This window comes from Cuculus canorus, chromosome 7, assembly GCF_017976375.1.
Source record: "Cuculus canorus isolate bCucCan1 chromosome 7, bCucCan1.pri, whole genome shotgun sequence".
Classification (NCBI taxonomy): domain Eukaryota; kingdom Metazoa; phylum Chordata; class Aves; order Cuculiformes; family Cuculidae; genus Cuculus; species Cuculus canorus.
In genome coordinates this window covers 4,038,252-4,057,726 of record NC_071407.1, presented here as the reverse complement: position 1 = coordinate 4,057,726, position 19,475 = coordinate 4,038,252, and the positions used below count along the sequence as shown (strand labels likewise).

General features: G+C 40.4%; 1 protein-coding gene across 2 annotated transcripts in view; it reads right to left on the bottom strand.

The window, feature by feature from the left end:
• The window catches only part of GFRA1 (GDNF family receptor alpha 1), a 168,996-nt gene that overhangs the window by 8,256 nt on the left and 141,265 nt on the right, over positions 1-19,475 (bottom strand). Inside the window, exons 8-9 of one of the 2 annotated variants that reach the window (XM_009570572.2) lie at positions 15,688-15,744; positions 6,973-13,711 (exon numbers count right to left, since the gene is read on the bottom strand). In XM_009570572.2, the coding sequence (XP_009568867.1) occupies positions 13,550-13,711; positions 15,688-15,744 (219 nt within the window). In that variant the 3' untranslated portion in view covers positions 6,973-13,549. Of the gene's footprint in view, positions 1-6,972; positions 13,712-15,687; positions 15,745-19,475 lie in introns of those variants that run through there. The other variant, XM_054070988.1, reaches the window with a different exon arrangement.

The window sequence follows — 19,475 nt, the reverse complement described above, 5'->3', positions numbered from 1 at the left end:
TTTTGACCTTAAGACAGGAAGTCAAGTGAAATTAATGTCAGTGGATGTTGAAAGTTAAAGTTATCGTTAAGTGTAGGTAGTCTATAATCACACAAAAAACAGCAAAAAAATATTCCTTTTCTATACTGAGAGGTATTTAAAAAAAACAAACCTCTGTTACATTTCAAGTAAGAACAAGATTGTTTCATTTTTGTATAAAAATTGGTTAAGAAATTCATCTATACGTGCACATATATACTTAAATCAGGAGGAAATCTCAGCAATTGTTATTGTGCTAGCAACTAATGGGCATTATATGTAGCTATTTATCTCTTTTTTGGTCAACAGGATTCCTTTTATGAGCTCAGGTTAAATATTATTCAAGGGAATAAGACAGCACAGCTCACCAGTCGGTTGCCTATTCACATATCAGACAGTTGGGCACCACCAGAGCTGACAGACGACTGTTTCTACAGCCAGCTGTGTGCACGGAAAGCATCTTCCCTAGCTTAGCATCTGGCTGCTTCTGGTGCCCGTGGGGTTTGTAGCAAGTGGTGGCATTTGAGGCAAAGCAGGCACTGGACTGCACTAAGAGGTCCTGTAACCAACCTCAGGTCAGATTAACGTGGCAGTATAACATTTGTATAGACCTGATGTGCAGGGGTATGTGACACAGGTACAAGGTTGTAAGTGGAAATGCTTCCTGCTTCTTTCTTTTCTTTGAAACGAGACAGTAATTTAAACCAGAGACACCGGGACATGTTTGGTCTTAATTATGCCACAGCCCCTTGTGCAGTGTTAAAGAAGGATGAAAGTCCTGGAGCCTCTTACAAATCTGTCTGATTCCAGCCCATGGAAGGTGTTGAACAGACTTAACTCAGCCTTTCACTCAAGATGGCAACTCTTTTTATATGCTAACTCAGGCTGCTCGCACCCCAAAACTCAGTTTGAATAATCTTCCTTAGATTATTCCCTGCCCATGGCAGAAGGGTTGGAACTCCATCACAGAATCAGAATCACAGAATCACCAGGTTGGAAAAGACCTTCAGGATCATCGAGTCCAACCGTTCCTATCAGCCACTAAACCATGTCCCTGAGCATCTCATCCACCGGTCTTTTAAACACCTCCAGGGATGGGGACTCCACCCCCTCCCTGGGCAGCCTCTGACAGTGCCCAATGACCCTTTCTGTGAAAAATTTTTTTCTAATGTCCTGCCTGACCCTCCCCTGGTGGAGCTTGAGGCCATTCCCCCTTGTCCTGTCCCCTGTCAGTTGGGAGAAGAGCCCAGCTCCCTCCTCTCCACAACCTCCTTTCAGGTAGTTGTAGAGAGTAATAAAGTCTCCCCTCAGCCTCCTCTTCTCCAGACTAAACAACCCCAGCTCTCTCAGCCGCTCCTCGTCAGACGTTCTCCAGCCCCTCACCAGCTTCGTTGCTCTTCTCTGGACACACTCCAGAGCCTCAACATCCTTCTTGTGGTGAGGGGTCCAGAACTGAACACAGTACTCAAGTTGCGGTCTCACCAGTGCCGAGTACAGAGGGAGAATCCCCTCCCTGGACCTGCTGGTCACACTGTTTCTGAACCAAGCCAAGATGACACTTGCTTTCTTGGCCACCTGGGCACACTGCTGGCTCATGTTCAGCCGCTGTCAACCAACACCTCCAGGTCCTTCTCCTCCAGGCACCTTTCTAGCCAGACTTCTCCCAGTCCGTAGCACTGCATAGGGTTGTTGTGCCCCAAGTGCAGGACCCGGCATTTGGCCTTGTTGAACCTCCTGCCATTGGTCTCAGCCCAGCAGTCCAGCCTGTTCAGATCCCTTTGCAGAGCCTCCCTACCCTCCAGCAGATCCACACTTCCACCCAGCTTAGTGTTGTCCGCAAACTTACTTAGGGTGCATTCGATCCCCTCATCCAGGTCATTGATAAAGATATCGAACAGGGCTGGACCCAGCACTGAGCCCTGGGGGACACCACTTGTGCCCGACCTCCAGCTGGAGTTAACTCCGGATTATCTTTAAGGTCCCTTACAGCCCTAAGTATTCTATGATTATTCAAACAACTCCTGTGATGGGCAGAGAGGGAGAGGCAGTTTCTTGCCAGTACGAGCGGAATCCTGGCTGTGTGCTAGGGAGTTGAAAGTTCATTTGACATCAGTCAAAGTCACAGAGGGAAGGACAATCCCTTTCTAATAATGTCACTCAATATCTAGCCTACCTATATTTGTATTAATAATAAAGTCCGCAGGCAGTGAGTGCAGCCATCGATCTGCTCAAACCAGCACTGCAGTATTGACAAATATTGTTTTGGAGACAAATAAAAGCTAAACTGTATTTATAGCCACCACATTCTGACCTCTGATAAACAGGCAAATATCACTGCTCAGTCAGGTTAATACTGCCTTTGAGGCCTCTCCCACCCAGAATGAAGCCAGTAGCTGATTGGCGAATGTAGATTTATATTTTTAATGTTTGTTTTTATGCTCATATACCTCTGTGTGTGTACTTTGTGACATACTTTCACAACTGCCTCTCCAGATTTTTGCTTTAATGTCTCTTTTGAAAACAAGAGGGATGTGACACACTTGCAAACCCAGAGATAAATGCCATCTGTTTAACCAACCTCACTGAGAATGCTGGTGGGGCGGTGGTGTTCTTTTAAAAACAACAGTAATTCAGAGGTTTGAATGCCTGGTCCCTCCAAAGCAATCGACTACCAGTCTTTATTTTGTAATGCCACAAAATGTGTTTTGTATTATAGATGCTGCGAATTATGCGTTCTATCTCAAACATATTTTCTAGCATCCTCTTTGTGAAAAAGAAAACCCCACTCACATCCCTCAAACCCCAACCTTCTGCACTATTACTCTGTTTCCCAGTCCCTATTTTAGCTCACTTCTGGCTCTTGCTTTGCGTTTTTTTTTTTTGTGGTTAATAGAGATTAAAATAAAATGGCAATGCAGAATTAAGGGGAGTAATTTGTATTCGGGGCCAAAAAAGACATGCATTTCACCAAAACAATTGAGTTTATTGTTACCAAAAAAATGTTTCAGGAAATCATACGTCTGTCTCTGAATGTAAAACAGAATCCAGCAGGAAGCAGACAATAACACAGACGGGTTTTGTTGCCAACACACAGGAACTGTTGGAGTGTCAGGGCTGGCTGTTTGCTTGGGCAGAGTGGTTTGGAGAGCTATGGGAGCGTGTTTGGAAAATAGTTAGGCCCACCTTTCATAAATCCATGTCCTAGACAGCTGAGACCCTCTGCTGGTTTAATGGCACACTGGAACTGCTTCGCTAAGAAAAGTCCTAATGGGAATCCGGCCAATTCGCCCCTCAAACTTGTCCGTCATATGCCTGCTTTGAAGATGTCAACCTGCTTTCTTCATCTGCTTACCAGGTTGTCATTTAAAATGTTTCTGCATAGCTCAACCCATATATATCATAGAATCATAGAATAGTTTGGTTTGGAAGGGAATCTTAAAGATCATCCAGTTCCAAACCCCTGCCATGGGCAGGGACACCTCCCACTGGCTCAGGGGCTCCACGCCCCATCCAACCTGGCCTGGAACCCCTCCAGGGATGGGGCAGCCACAGCTTCTCTGGGCAACCTGGGCCAGTGGTTCACCACTCTAATGGTGAAGAAATTCCTCCTTACGTCCAGTCTAAATCTGCCCCTCTCCAGTTTGTACCCATTGCCCCTCATCCTATCACTACAAGCCTTTGTGAACAGTCCCTCCCAGCTTTCTTGTAGCCCCTTCAAGTACTGGAAGCTGCTCTAAGATCTCCTTGGAGCCTTCTCTTCTCCTGACCAAAGAACCCCAACTCTCCCAGCCTGTCCTTGTATGGGAGGTGCTCCAGCCCTCTGATACTCTTTGTTAGCTATATATATACACATATATATAATTTTTTAAATTTTATATATATTTGTAAGAAGGGCAACGAAGCACAATGACTTTTCTTTGTGCACTTTCTAGGTAGACCCCCAATACTCTCTTACCGAGTTGGCCTTCGCCCAGAAAAAGTAGCCCTATTGCCATTATCTCTCAGCCCAGAGGGAATTTGTCAAAGGAAGGCTGTGTGTGAACACTAACAATTAAAAGTACAAAAATAAAGAAAGAAAATCAGCAAAACAAAATCTAAAAAGCAAACCCACAGACAACACACACCAAAGAACCCATCTGGTCCTGCATAGCTGGCTGCTTAGTGCTGTGGAACACAGCTCGGTTTCATCTGTCCCTGGAGAGGCTGCTGCGAGCGAGCTTGTCATGGAGCCGTACCTATTGAATGGAGGCGTCATTGCTGTCCCTCCCTCCCTGTTCTCCTCTTTCACAGCGCTGGTGCTCTGGCAGCATAGAGAAAGAGGGAAAGCAGGCAGAAGGAAAGCCTAATGCTAACTTGTAGCGGCAAACATATGGATTGTTTTTATATATATCGTATTCCCCAACTCTGTGTCTTCGAAATGGTTAAACACTGGGAGTTGGCACAGTAGGAGCTGAAGTATCTGCAACACTTTATGCACAGGACCGTAATAGCAGCAGAGTGAATTCTAAATCTAAGGGACTTCAATAGGTGGACCAGGAATTCAACCTGAGCTATTATTTGCTTCCATAGATTCTCCTGCTTTCCTTCCCCACCTGCAGCAATACAGAACATCTGAGCAGCAAACAAAGCCGTGCTATCCAAACGTCTCGTCCTCATTGCATTGCCCCATGCAATTCTACCCCCTTTGGGAGCTGTCAAAACAGGACAGTGAACAGGTAGGATGGTGGCTTGCTGCTATTTTTGCTGGGAAAGTATGTTTCCAGCCTTAAAAGAGAGGCCCTTTCTTCTTGGATTACCATGCAATTCTACCACTCCTGTCTCGCCTTCTTGCATCCCACACCCAAACCTTGCCTCTCCTCTCTGAGGCAGCAGCACATGACATTGTTTGGCCTTCCAACGGCAGGAGGCTCTGGGCTGCTCTGCGCTCTGCAGCAGATTTTCACGGACAGATGCGATTGCTCTTGCCCATGATACAGTCACTGGTTAAGTCTCAGTCTGAATATGACTATCATATCATCTGAAATGCTGAAATCATTTTGCTGGCTTCTAGTCATCAACACAAGCAAGTGCATCATGAAAGCTTGTTTGTCCACCTTCCCTTTCCCTAAAATACCTCCCCCCTCATCTCAGCCCCTTTTGTCTTCAAAGCCTTTGCAGCTCTTTGTGTGAAAATACGAGCAAGCCCTTTCTTTCTGGCCTGGCAGGATGAAGGGGTGGGATGGGTGTGGAGGCGTGTCTGCGCGCCAGAGAGTGAGCAAGTATGAATAGGGCCAGCTGGCCACTCTTGTGCCCGTCTTTCCATCATTTCCATCTGATATTCCCTGCTCATTGTAATTTTGCAGGCCATATTCACTAACACAAAGACTCGGGAGAAAGCAAATGCACGCATATTTAAAGGGAAAAGCTTTATTTCTTATTTTCTTAGATCATAGTGGACTGTAAACCAACAGGGAACAGTGAGCTCAACCTTTAATAAACTAGTTTTCCTTGGGTTTTTTTTTGCCAGTCAAGCTTCCTTTTTTTTTTTTCTTTTTTTTTTTGTATAAATCAAAACAGAACAAACAACCAGGAAAATTTTTCTCACAAAACCCATGCTTTTTAATAAAAAAAGAGAATAATGTTTATTGAGAGGGATTGTTTTCCGGATATGTACAATACTAATGCAGGAGGATTATGCCAACAGAAAACGCCAAACATCATGAACTGACTTCCAAAGTGTGGACGGTCCAAAGAGCGATGTCCTCAGAGCAATGTCTAAGTAAGCCAACAGGAACAAGTGAACGGTGGTTTTATTTTTTACAACAAATTACCAGCCATTATGACTGAAGACCTGACACACAGTAACCTGCAGTGAGAGGTACAGAAATCCATAAGACAACATAGAATTTACACAACAAGGTAACTATTTGTGTAAGAATTCCCTCCAGAAAATGGAAGCTTGTTCTAGACAGATAGTGTTGGGAAAAGAGAAGACTGAAAAAAAAAATAGAGCAAAAAAAGGCAGGAAAATACTAACATTGGATATCCTCATTTCACAGTAAATGCCAGTCTTCCTGAATCCAAATGCTCTTACCTTTATCTGCATCCTTTCTGCCTACCCTTTACCACTGCGATGTAACAAAAATTAATTTTCCTTGAACCTTCCCATTATTTCCTCTTCAGTGCAGCTCTTGTCAACTTGCACTTTAAACAAAAAGTTCAGACTTAGACATGTCCTGAGGTGAAAACCACGTACACCTTCCCAGCGTGAGCAGTCCTAATCACAGCTAATAATTTCAGTACTAAGTGATGCTGCACACAACATCATACAAACCCATTAAACAAACTCAGTAGCAATAATCCTGGGGGAGGGGAGAATACAGAGATTAATAATTGCCACCAGTTCAGTTTCCCACATGTCACAGTGCTTTTAAACAATTTCTTCTTCTGCCTGCCTTTTGGATTTATTTTTGTTCTTATCTAGAAACAGTGGAGGGTGTGGGAAGAAGTAATAGGGGGATTTTATGCCTTACTTCTAGTGTGGCCCTCCCAGAAAGGAGGCAATATAAAATTCAAGAACATATTTTTGCTTTCAATATTTATGTCCACTTACTTCTCTTGATAAGCAGCGTGTGACTCGGCTCAGTCCAGGAAGCGTCCCACTGTGGGCCTTTGTTCCACCTCTAACAATCCTTACAAACGCTCCTCCTGAACTAACTTACACTTAAGGGTTAACGTCTTCATCCCACCCCGAAGCGTGCTGAGGATGTCATTACTAATAATCAGGTGTGGGGATGTGGGAAGGAGATGCTGCGCTCCCATTTTTGTTACCATACTCCTGAAAGAATTACTTCACCTCTCAAAAAAGGGAATGACTTCCATTGGCCAAGTCACAAAGGCAAATTAGAAAAAAGAAAAGAAAGTACGATTTCTCTGTCTTCTACCTATTCCTACTTCTATCCCTGAGCAGTGAGCTCTCTGCAGCATCTCCTGCTACAATAGTGGTGGTTCCCTAAACAGTAACTTTTGCAATCTCAGACTTCCTCCTGGTTTTGACAAAGCTTCTTTCTGTCACAAATACCTAATTCCATAAATATTAGCAGGAGAAGACCATGATGTTTTAATTTTATTTTGAAAACTACTTCAGAGTTTCAACAGATTTGCTGGCTTCTGTGCTTGAAGGAGTTTCCATCCTCCTGTGGTTCAGTAAGTCCATGAGGTTTAGCTATTGTACCTTTTAAGCCTCCACCACAAGTGCAGCAGTCAAAATCAACTACTTACTCTGGGCAGACTAGCTAAAGAGTTGGAGCTAGCAAGCGTGGCAGGACCTACTTGTCAGCTTGTAGCTCTGAAAATGTTTATTAGTGTGGTCTAAGTGAACCTCACGCTGGCTAGACAGGCCTGGGCGATGAAGCAGACACAAAGACTAGGTACAATAAGGACCAGCTGGTGTTATCTCACGTTACCAGGGCATCTGTGGTCAGCCAGAATTATGCTGCCTGTTTGTGCCAACGGTGCTACTGCTATTATGCAACTGGCCAGTAAACACGGACTGAGATTACTGACCTGAGATGGACTTACATTACTGAGACTGATACCAAGACCTCGGTGGCATCAGTCAACCATTTTCAGCTCTTTCATGCTTTTAAGTAGATCAAGCAAATTAACTCAGAAAAGGGAGGAGCTGGGGCTGTATTTCAAACAAGAGTAAAACAATAAAACACCTACCAGTTTTGCACTTAAAACAGCAGGACACGGAATGTCCTACTGTCAAGACAATGGCCAACTGAAGGAGTCATAACGAACTTCGCATCGTTGGTACCAATGCTAGAAAACTGCTTGACACGAAGTGACCAACATGGGGAGTAGTATAATGCCACATCACCATCTCTAGTTACATATGTCGATCCATAACATCAGTTGTCAAAATGAGTGGCTTGAGGAAGCCTGAAAACAAACACGGCCTCATTTATTGGAAGCAGAATGCCCAATTTTATAAGGACTGAAGGTGTTGGTAGGGGATTTTCAATGCTTTTGAGGACTGAAGTCCATAAGGAAAAAAGTCAATTATCATGGTGTTTTGGCAGGAGCGATTTGAAAGAAAATTGTCCTTAAATCTATGACTCATTTTCTCCTGGTTTGTAGGAAATTCTCCTTTCATACAGAGTAAAATGTAGTGCAAAAGTGTGTTGGGATAACTGAAAACAGAGAAAATGGACTAAGAGGAACCCTTGCTGAAATCGGATCAGGTTTGGCTGCCGTAATCTCAGCAGCAATTAGCTCAGTGTATGCATGGAAAAGTTCAGGTCTTGGCACTTAGCAAAGGTAAAATAGCAGAAAATGCAGCCGCTTTGGTTAAATGTGCTCAGAGAACTCTAGTGACTAGTTTAGGTGGTATCAATTTATAATACCGCAATCTATATTGATAAGAAATGCTACTGAGAAATTGGTTGACTCTGTGCTCCTTTAAACTTCAGATAATGTTTAGGCTACAACTTGAATTTGTTGCTTTGGCTTCTAGGAACGATAAAAGAAATGGAGCATCTAAGTAGGAGCTGCAGGACTTGGCTTCTCATTACTGAGGTGACCATATCTAATATGTATCTATCAAACATAACCATACCCTGAAGGCAAACATACTTGGATGAGAAGAATATGGAACAAGGGTGTATGAAAGTCAAGATAATATGGAGTTAAAGATAGGAATTCACCACCCTCACTGATTTTACCTTAAAAATGGACCCATCAAAATTTCCAAATCAAACGTCTTCAAAAGAAAATACTACTTAGTGAGATTTTATCTATTCAAAATTCCAACTGGAAAATATATTAGAAGTATCTGAATATTTCTAAATTATTGAGAGACTTAAAGACCTTTTGATCCGTATTCAGTACCAAACTACATTTTAAATTCCATTTGGGGGATAGCAACACCATGTTCAGCTCGCTCTAGTCACACCAGTGCTAAACAGATAAAATAGGAACTTGCACCTTCCTCTCCCTGTAAAGGTCTTGGTCATTCAGTAGAGACATATTCCTGATCACTATTTTTTTCCTCAGAAACAAAGGCTGTAATTAAAAAAGAAGAAAAATCAGCCAACATGGAGGCAAATCTATAAAGTGGATTACAGTAGAGTATGGAGAAAATGACCTTCTGAAGTTAAAAAAGAAGCCGAAAGAGCCAATAATTGAAATGTCATAGAAAGAACTGAGCCGGTAAGAAAAAGCAAATATTTAAAGATGGGAAATATTAAACCAGTCACTGGATTAATTTCTCAGCCAAGTTCATCAGAAGCAAATATATTTCTATTTGATGTCAGGGACATCAGGCAGACTCGGACTAACCTTATGGGTATAACACAACCTTGGGGGCATCTTTAGCTCAGAATAGTTTTAATGCAGAAGTGCTCTCAGTGAACAGTCCTTTCAGTGAGGTAAATACACCTTGGTGTGGAAGAGAAACATTTGCATTTTATAAGAGAAAGTTATAACTGCTGTACAAATGACTGCTTGTTCTTCCATCTTTTACTGCTTGCTCTGAGCTCCTGTTCCTGGCAGAATCCGGCTATTTTAATTCAAGCTAAGTACGAGATACTCCTGTCACTTGACATACACAAAAATTATGGCCCTTCAGGGAGCCGTTCTGAGTTTTGCTCTTTTCCTTCACTGGTTTCTAACCATCTCTCCTCCATGGGAATATCATCGTGATTAAGCCAACAATCACAAATTAAAATTAGATTGAGATGTCAAGGTGATTCCTACTTTCTTTTCTTCATCTCCAGCCTAACTGCACAAGCTTAGCAAAGGTGTGTACTTTCAACTTTTCAACCTACTGATTCAAACTGCACCATCACTCAAATTTTGAACAGCCTCATATTCAAAAGGTTGGGTCTTAGAGGGGCATAATTTCATTGGAAAAAAAAAAAAGGCTGGGAACATGTCTCCAGACTGGGTCTGCCTGTGCAATGCTTTGAAATGATTAAGAATTTCTATTCCTCCTAATTCTTCCTGTTGACACAGCGGGGATGAAGATGGTCAGTGGGAAGTGGCCGGTGCCCTAGTGGAGATGGATGGACGGATCATGCTCACTGCTCACTATCTCCCTCCCCATGCTTTGGAAGGAGGTGGGATCTTTGGGAGCAGAGTCGGTGAAACAAGGGCTGCACTCTTCCTTACTGACCAAATCCCTCTGCAGACACTCCTGTAAGACTGCTGCCCATGGGCAGATTGTCTTTCCTGCACTGGGGCGAGGGAAAGCCTCAATTGTTATTATTTTTACTAATATTGGAAAGGTTCATCTTCAGTACCCCTTTGATTATGGAATCAATATCTACGTTAAGTAGAGCAAACCCTGAGCCATATATTTCAGTTCAGTCTGAATTCTATGTGTAACACTTTTTAAGAAGAAACATAATCGCACTAATCAGGTTATTTAACGTGGCAGAGTATACACACTCTTAATAATACCAATTACACTGTCCCTTCCATTACGTTAAATGATAGAGATCATTTGTATATGTTTACAGTAGCCCATGATTTAATTTACACACAACTGAACTGGTTAAATTTGAAATTTATACAGAAGTTCATCTCTATGTACCTCCTCTACTTGGACTGTTTCTATATTATTGTTCCGTAGATAAAATGAATGTGTTAGTGGAAAATATAAAGCCCAGCCTAAGCTTGTTCACTGAGCACCCCACACATGGCATTTTAGTGACTGGAAGGGGAAAAAAAGAAACAATTTGCATACTTCAGTACTGTAGCAAATGACGGCATTGACGAGGTCTCCATGCTAAATTGACATCCACAACACATCCAGCTTTTAAAACCCTCCAAAATTTGCACGGTGATGCCTCTAAAAAAACCTCATTACGTGTCAGACTCTTAGCCGTTTTTTTTCCCTCTTGCCTGTTTAATAAGCAATTTATTTTTAATAAAATTAAGAATTCAGAATGCTTTTAATTTACACGGGGAAAGAAAAAAGCTTGGGTGCTCTGCTTTGTTTGCGGTAGCATGGCTAGCTATATAAAACACCATTTCTTCCTCTGCTACATACATCATAGTATTTCCAAAGGTAACTCTCATTGAATCAGATAACTAGCAATTTCTTTTGTAATCAGAACCTAATTAGGTGGTTGTTCACAGTATAAGTGATCAATAGCTTTTATTCTGCATCACATAAGTGTCACAGCTCTAATAATTGGTATTAAATGTAATAGAGAGACCGTAATCAAACCAAATGTAAAAAATCTTCAAAAAGTATCTACTATACGGGACGGTTATTAAAATTCCTGATACTGCTTAAAATGTCTAATGTGCTGAATACAAATGATATTTGAAACAAAGCTTTGTGAATCAAACATGGACTTAATAATTGTAATGTTTATGAATTTGTTTTGAAAATATTTTTAATTGGATATTGTCAGACTCCTGAATTGTAACGCTATGTTCATTAGCATTTCAATAGGTTATACTATCAACTCCTTTTGACATAAAAGAATTTGATTTATTTTTTAAATACTGAATCTCGTAATCTTTTTTTTCTGTTGTCACTAGTTTTCAATAATTTGATTAGCTTCTACGAGAAGAGCACCAGGAACCACATGGGCTTTGCTGGTAATGATGTGCTATATACTTCTTCTCTGAAAGCAGCTCTGATGCCTTTGAAAGTAATTCGCAGTTTCTTATCAGCACAGAATTAAAGAGGAATACTGTCTAATTTGTTATGTTCAGTGGCACAGAGCATCCTAGAATTCTAGCACGTACATAGTGCTTTGAAACCTATATTATGAGACTATAATCAAGATCGCATAAGGGAATTTCAGAATTTATGGAAGTTTTCATTATTAGCTACAAAAAAAAGCTCAAAAGATGAACTTGTCAAGAGGTGTTATAACCTTTTAAGACATATATTTTGTACAGTCCCAAACTTAATTGCAGTTTATAAACCAGTAATTTGTACTTTGTATAGCAAATAACTGATCCGGACATTTCAGAACAAGCCAGGGCAACATTGTGTAAACCTCAATGTGATGAACTCCTTGCTTGGTGAAGTCACCTTCTACTTTCCATAGAAACAAAACTGATTACCGTTGACCATTTAGATATAACAGCTTGTAACAGTCAACAAGCCATCACGGTAAGGTACGAAGACAGCCCTTAGGAGAAATGCTGCCTATTTGATGACACTTAAAGCTTTAAAGAATTCCTTTTAGATACTGCAGGAAGTCATCCTGAGCCAGCACAGGCTCTCAGTGTCACTGAATGAAAACCGAAGCCATCAAATCATGTATACCGGCAATATTTCCATCGAAACCATTAAAACAATTTATGGAACTGGTCTTGCAAACAGTTCATCATGTCAGTAGCACCAAGGTCTGCAGTAAGAACTATCAGAGTGAGAAAAGCCTGTCACATGGGTGAGTGTGCATGACGCTGCCTAGTAATTGGATCAACCATCCTTTTGTGTTGATTTTAGCAAGCTAAGAAATAAAACACAGTTTAAATGTTATCTTACTACCTCTTTTCCCTCTACAGTGTTGTGACAAGAGAAGTAAGGCATGAAGTTCCTGTAACTCCTTCGAGCTGATATTATTAGCTACGTACAAACATAACCTTGGTTTAGTAGAGCAAATAAATTTTAAGTAATTTTTATTAAACAAACGGTAGAATAACTGGACTATATTATCACAATGGAAGCATAGAAGACCAAAGACCATACAGCTGAAACCCTGTAGCAAAATTTGTTTCTACTCTTCATCCTCAAATTTAAAGAAATGCGTCTTTATCAAGCTTTCACAATGGCTGCTTCTTGTTTACTCAAAGAATCATCTTCTTGTTAAGGCTAGATGATTATAATTAAAAGATAAATATACTGTTAGAAAGTTCTATGCCACGCTCTATTTTTGTAAGAATTTAACTGAAAGATGTACATTACACCGGTGTGTGAATTATAAATGTAATGGAATCTCAGCAGGGAAGGCAGAAACACTTACAGTACATAAACATTTAAAGAGGAAAATGCTAATACACTGAAAGAGTTTAACATCAGTAGCAATTTATCAAATGAAGTTTCATAAAGTCCACTCTCTGGGAGAACATTCACCGTTAGACAAAAGCCTGGCATCCTTGATAGTCTGACGTTCAATCAATTTGAAAACCAAAACCAAAACCATTCAATGAGATAAATAGGATTTAAGAAAACTGCCATCCTCCTTCCCAAGTAAAAGCCAGAATGAAAATAATAATTATCAAAATAATCCAACCAGGTCGCTTTACAGGCAAATTTACACTCTGTCTCTTTAAAACACTGCATGCCCCAAAGCCTTTTGGGTTTGGAATGTAGCACTGCACCAAGTATTTCACAAAGCCTCTAAATATCACAAGAAGCTTTTTTAGAGAGAGAGAGAAAAAAAAATATCCAGCTGACTGAAACTGTTCTAGCAGGAGTGCCTCAGCTTAGCTCCCAGACCTGGAATTCCAGATAAACAACAGAGGACAGGAAACAGATAATTTTTTTTCTTTTTTTACACGTCCATTTGTAACGCAGCTACAAGATGACTGATGAGCTTAGGAACAAAGAGAGCGAGAGTGCAAATGTCATCAGAGTGAGCAGTGTGCTTAGATAGAAGCTTGTAGGAAGAGCGAGCGAATTCTCCGAAGATATGTGACTAGTGGAGACTCCTGCTGTATTGTCTTTGCCAATCGCGTTCTGCAAGACACAATACTTTCCTTGGTCATCACTGTACATTTTCATTGCAAAATATTATAATTTACACCATGAAATTCATCTTTTGTTTGTTCATGTCCCACCCTCCACTGTTACCTACAGATTGCAGAAAGAAACCGACAAAAGGCATAGAAACAGATATTGAAATGGCAAGATTTGAAAGTTAAGGGATAAAAATACCAGTACAACATAATTAAAATAAAATAAAAGAAGTATTACTTTAGAAGTGGTTCCATGTGTGAATCTATCCTTGTTAAGTATGGCAACATTTTTAGTGATAACGTTTATCACGCCAGTTTATTTTAAAAAAACAAATGCATGACCCACAGCGAAACCACAACTTCTGCACAGTCCAGAAAACAATTTTATTTGCTAAGAAGTTACTCATGGATCACAACAGTTAAAATCTAATCCGTGGGATCAGAAAAGACAGAGTTTTCTAGCTTATGAAAATTTTCTTTCTCGCACCTTTTTTTCTTAATTGCTGCATTATTCATATTCTTTTCTTTGCTACCAATAATTAAACAGGATGCATACACAAGTATGGATTGGTAGATTATAGCGAACTATTTAAGGTGGAGGTGTAGCAGGAATATTTCTCAAGGAAAACCTAACAGGTATAATCAGAGAAGCAGAACAATTCAGACTAGAAGGGACGTCTAAGGTCATTAAGTCCAACCTACTTCATGCAAAGTTGCTCAGACCCTGTTCACTCAAGATCTGAAAATCCCCAAGGATGCAGCTTCTATCGAGGGGATGGGCCAAGGTACAAGCTAGAAGTACCCAGAAGAGCAAACAATGAGTCCAGAGCATTTTTCTACTGCAGAATCCCACAGGACTGACTACCTACAGAGCCAGGGAGGCGTTCATGAGTGCCACTCCCTCACTTTGATATCACCTGCAAGGACTGGCTAACTGGGAGGCCTTGAGATGAACAGTGAGAAGAACTGGAGGCACCAGGGGAATTATCCCAGTATGCTTTCTTATATTCAACCCTCGGCATCTGCTTTTGGAAACTGTCACAGACAGATCATGGGATAAGATGGACTAGCAGTTCTTCTGGCAACCTCAGTTACCGGGGTCATCTTATAGCCAAAACAAGACGTCACCAGATCTGTTAACATTACTGCATTTTTCCCTCACATGTTATTCAGCTTCATTCTAGTATCTATGCAAAATTGATAGTAGAACCTGAAGAATTAGGAATGGGCTACAGAACTGTCATTCTTTAGAAGAACGGGGCAAATCTGGACTGGTGAAGGGCAACCTGAAATATACGGTCACATCCTTTTCATGGCTTACGCATGTACAGCTGGTCTTGTTCCAATGCTTAGGCTATGTGCTCGCACAGTGTAAAAATGAATTTTTGTACTTCACTAATTATTAAGCTTCTTGAGAGAGTCAGTATAAAGGATATGGACTGACAGACATGAAAACTGATGTAATGTTCACATCTGAAAGGCCGCCTTGGAGGTCAGGCTGAGCGGACTAGTCCAACAGCACTGGGAGGTTCATGTCTCTTGGGGCTGTTGATCTGTCTCCTGATGTATGAGCATCACTTCTCTTGATTTGAGCATCATTTCATGCCCTAAACTGGTCATCTTTGTTAGCCACAGAACGCTGTCTAGTATGTTTCTGTCTATTTGTTAGAAGCCGTATCATCTTGTGTTCCTGCAGATTATTTACTAATTACGTTTGCTAGGTGCAATGGTTAATTACCCTGGGATCTGCCTAAACATGTAGTATACAGCCATTGAAATAGAAAGTCAACAGAGACCACTTCGAGCCCAGCTCTGGACTTCTAAGCTCATTCATTAAGATATTATGGTATCCAAACATAACAATACTAACAAGCCTTTAGGGTGAGGTAAGCCCATTATAATCTTGACAGATTTTGAATGTTCTATAAAATTGGGAGCCACCTGTGAATGGGAAATATACAGGATCCACACTCTTACCTCATTAAGACAGAGCTCTGTATCTACAGATTCGTTGGACTTCCGCTTCTTCTGTGCCTATTAACAAATGTAAAAGTTATTCCTGTAAAATTTATACATACAGTAGCACAAAACAGTTAGATAAATTCACCTGCCTTGTCATACTCCTATAATTTTGACAGTGATTTGCACACGATTAGCAAATAAACTCTCCAAATGTAACTGCATGTTTTCCAATAACATCCACATTCTGATTTGAATTTACAGCAAAACTTCAAACAGTTGGCTATGGGTACTTAGTAATTACAATGATGAGTGCCACCAGCTGCAGAGAACTTGTTATGTTCTGTGGCCCCTTAAAAATGATGCTGTGTGTTCATGAGAAGAAATGAAATATGACAGTTAATAATTACCATAATACCACTGCATATTAATGAAAACCATACCACGTTCCTCAGTTTTAAGAAAATATACAACACAGGAGTATTTTATCCTTAATGATTCTTGCAATTTCTCTGAGTATTGTTATGAAAATAAAAATATAAATTTAATATATTGCATGGCTGGAGTCTCTTCTAAAAGGTTACAAAAGAATATTTCCTGTCTTTTAACATATAAGGAGGTCCGACACAAAAAAACTCAAAAAATAAGAGACTGTGTCTGTAACTCTTTTTATTTAATAAATTAAGAAAATCAACTATGATCACCTTCTAAACAGCTCCCCTCTGAGCTGACACACAGCTGCATGCGATGCTGCCAGTGTTCAAAGCAATTCCACAGGTCATTTTCTGAAAGGCTGTTGAGCATCTCTGCTGTTTTTGCTTTCACGTCTTCTACTGACAAAGAATGGGTTCCTCTGAGCACTGACTGGATCTTTGGGAAGAAGGAGCCAGGTCTGGTGAACAGGACGGGTGCTCAAGCACGGTGATGTTGTTAAGAGCTAAAAACTGCTTCACAGACAGAACATTGTGGGCTGGCGCGTTGTTTTGGTGTGAACTTGCTGCTCACTCTTGCACACTGACATTTTCCAAATGAGGATAAGAAAATGTCTCTATTTCAACACATGTCCACTCGTACTGAGTGAAGCGATCGAGCTGAGCCTTCCCTCACTGTGACAGGTTAGAACATGTTCTATGACCATCTCTTTGTCTCTCCCCTCCCACTCTTGGTTCCCGAGCTACAGGGGCAGTCTCAGGTTTTTTGTGTCGAACCTCATCTATACCTGTAAGTCAAATTCAGCTCTTTGTTCACAGTTCACTCACTGATTATTATACACAGAATATTACTAAATGCAGAATATTTTAGGTGGTCCAAGTCCCCAAAATGAATCTGCTATTGTCTTCAGCCACAGCTTATGATGAGCATCCATCTGCTGCTATTACTGTGTGCTCTCCACGTAGACTCAAGTGAAAAACATTTCTGGTGGCAGCATCATACAAAATGAAAGCAATAGTACACACTCTGCCTGGCATCATAAGGTGTTTAATATTTCCATTGCTCAAGTGAACGTGACTGGGCTGGGAGTTTTCTTCTTTTCTACAACAGCAACAGCAATCCCCATGGCACCAAAGATATTTTCAATAAATGGTGCTCTGGTTGATTTAAGTACTTCAGTGATTCTCAATATCATCTCTTTCTTCGTATATTCCAGATACATAAACAGTAGTTTTTATTTATAGGAGCTACCAGTGTTAAATGTACAATCAAGACTTATAAAAGAAGACTTGGATTTACAGACTGAATCTGCCGGCTGTACTGAGCGCATCTGATTCTTCCTGGAAGTTTTGTTGGACTTGCAATTTATTTCCTGCCAAAAAAATGAGGATCTGACTCTCACTCATTTTCTACTGCAGAATCCCACTGGACTGGACTAAAGCTGATGCAAGGAAGTGCTGAGCATTCTGATTTTATACCCTCAAAAGATACAGTTCCATATATGGTGATTTCATTTTGTATCTGAGAGCCACTGGTGCTGCCTATGGATACAACATAGTCTTTGACCTAAATACTGATTTTAGAATCCAAATGAAGAAACCGAACTTCTCATTAGGAAGCACGTTCATTGCTTTTCATGAGACTTTTATAATTATAAATTGATATGTTAGATAAAACTAAAACTGGGAGAGAGAGAGCTTAGCTATAGTAAGAATGCATACAATACGTATGTAGATAGTTTTCAAGTATGTGACAAAATAATAGTTCAATTCATTAATAAACCCCCTCTTTCTGTTACATGCCCTTTCTTCTAATTAATGCCATGAAAGCGGTTATGTTAAGCATAAATATAAGAATCTTAACAGAAAAACAAATGCCTGGCAGTACATTTGCTACAACTAGAACAAACAGCAAAGCCTTTATGCCATGTTTGCAGTAGTGTTGGCATTCACAGAGGTTAGGAAACTTGCTTTAATGACAGCTGGGTAGATGTCAACTCCTACGTGGATGGCTTCAAGGAAAATGAGAAACTGGATTTCAATCTTGATTTTCTTATACCCTAACCACCCATACTGCATTGGATTGGAATGTGAGGCTTCACAGGAGGCCTCAGGTTCAGAGCCTCAGCTCTTGATAGTGTAAACTGTAAGGACTGTACAGGTCTCGTATTTCTTAGTTTGTCATTCAGTGATAAATTTCCCAGTACACATGAATGTCTGACTATTGGAAACATGATGCTTTGCTGTTTATGCCTGCTCTGGATTCACAACACCGCACTAACTACAAGTCTACTCTTGGTAGTTGGTCCCAACACCAAAGTTTGAATTTAAGTTCCTTCTGTACTGTGTTTCTCAAATGAGAAAAGAGAAAAATATTATTATTTTGCCTATATGCAGTAAAGTCTTCCTGACTTCCTTCAGCCTGACAAACAACAGAGTGCAGCAGCTAAAACATATTTGAGAACACTATTTTAAGGGTAAAATCAAAAGCTAGAAACCAAACCAACATAAAAAAAAATCAATCATTTTGATCAATATTCCCTAGCTTTCATTTGGAAATAATACCTTTCTGTATCCATACAGTTAATGTAGTCATGCTAAGATCAACAACACTTATTCACATGCTTCCTCTATTATAAAGTTCTTCTTTCTTAGAATTGAAAAGTAATTTTAATAAACAGGCAGGCTTTTCTCTTAACAAAACAGAAAGAACAATATCTTCCATTTAAAAAGACAGCAAGTATGCAACCTTTTTCGGGGGGGATGGGAGAGGTGGAGGGAAAGATAAAACTATCATTTTGAGGATGAGATGAGACTTTATACGCCAAGTTTAAAATTGGAAGAGTGTTTTTACTGTTGAGTTATAAACCTGTAAAAATGGCTTTTAATGGGAATCCTGGCATAGGCTACACTACTATAATACAACAGTGCATCACTAAAACACAAGTAACGGAAACAATCCCACCTACCTGTTGAAGAAAGTGCTATAGGAAGTTTAAGTCCTGTAACTACAACCTAAAGGGAAAATCCGTCCCATCCCAGTCTTGGGCAGAAAGGCCTCTACATGTAACAGAACTGCTGTATTTGAGCTACAGTGAGTGAATTCCTTATTAGAGATAAAAAATAACCTTGGTGAAAATACATCCAGGCTGGGAAACACGTGTTTGAATTACGAAGGATATCCTCAGCTATCGGATATTTACATAGAATCACAGAAAGGTTTAGGTTGGAAGGGACCATAAAGATCATCTGGTTCCACCCCGCTATCTTACAAAATCTCCCATTATCCAAAAAGACTAAACAATAGGCATGCGAGCCCATCACGTACACTGCAGACAATTCTGACAGGGAATATCTACGCCATCGACAAATTTT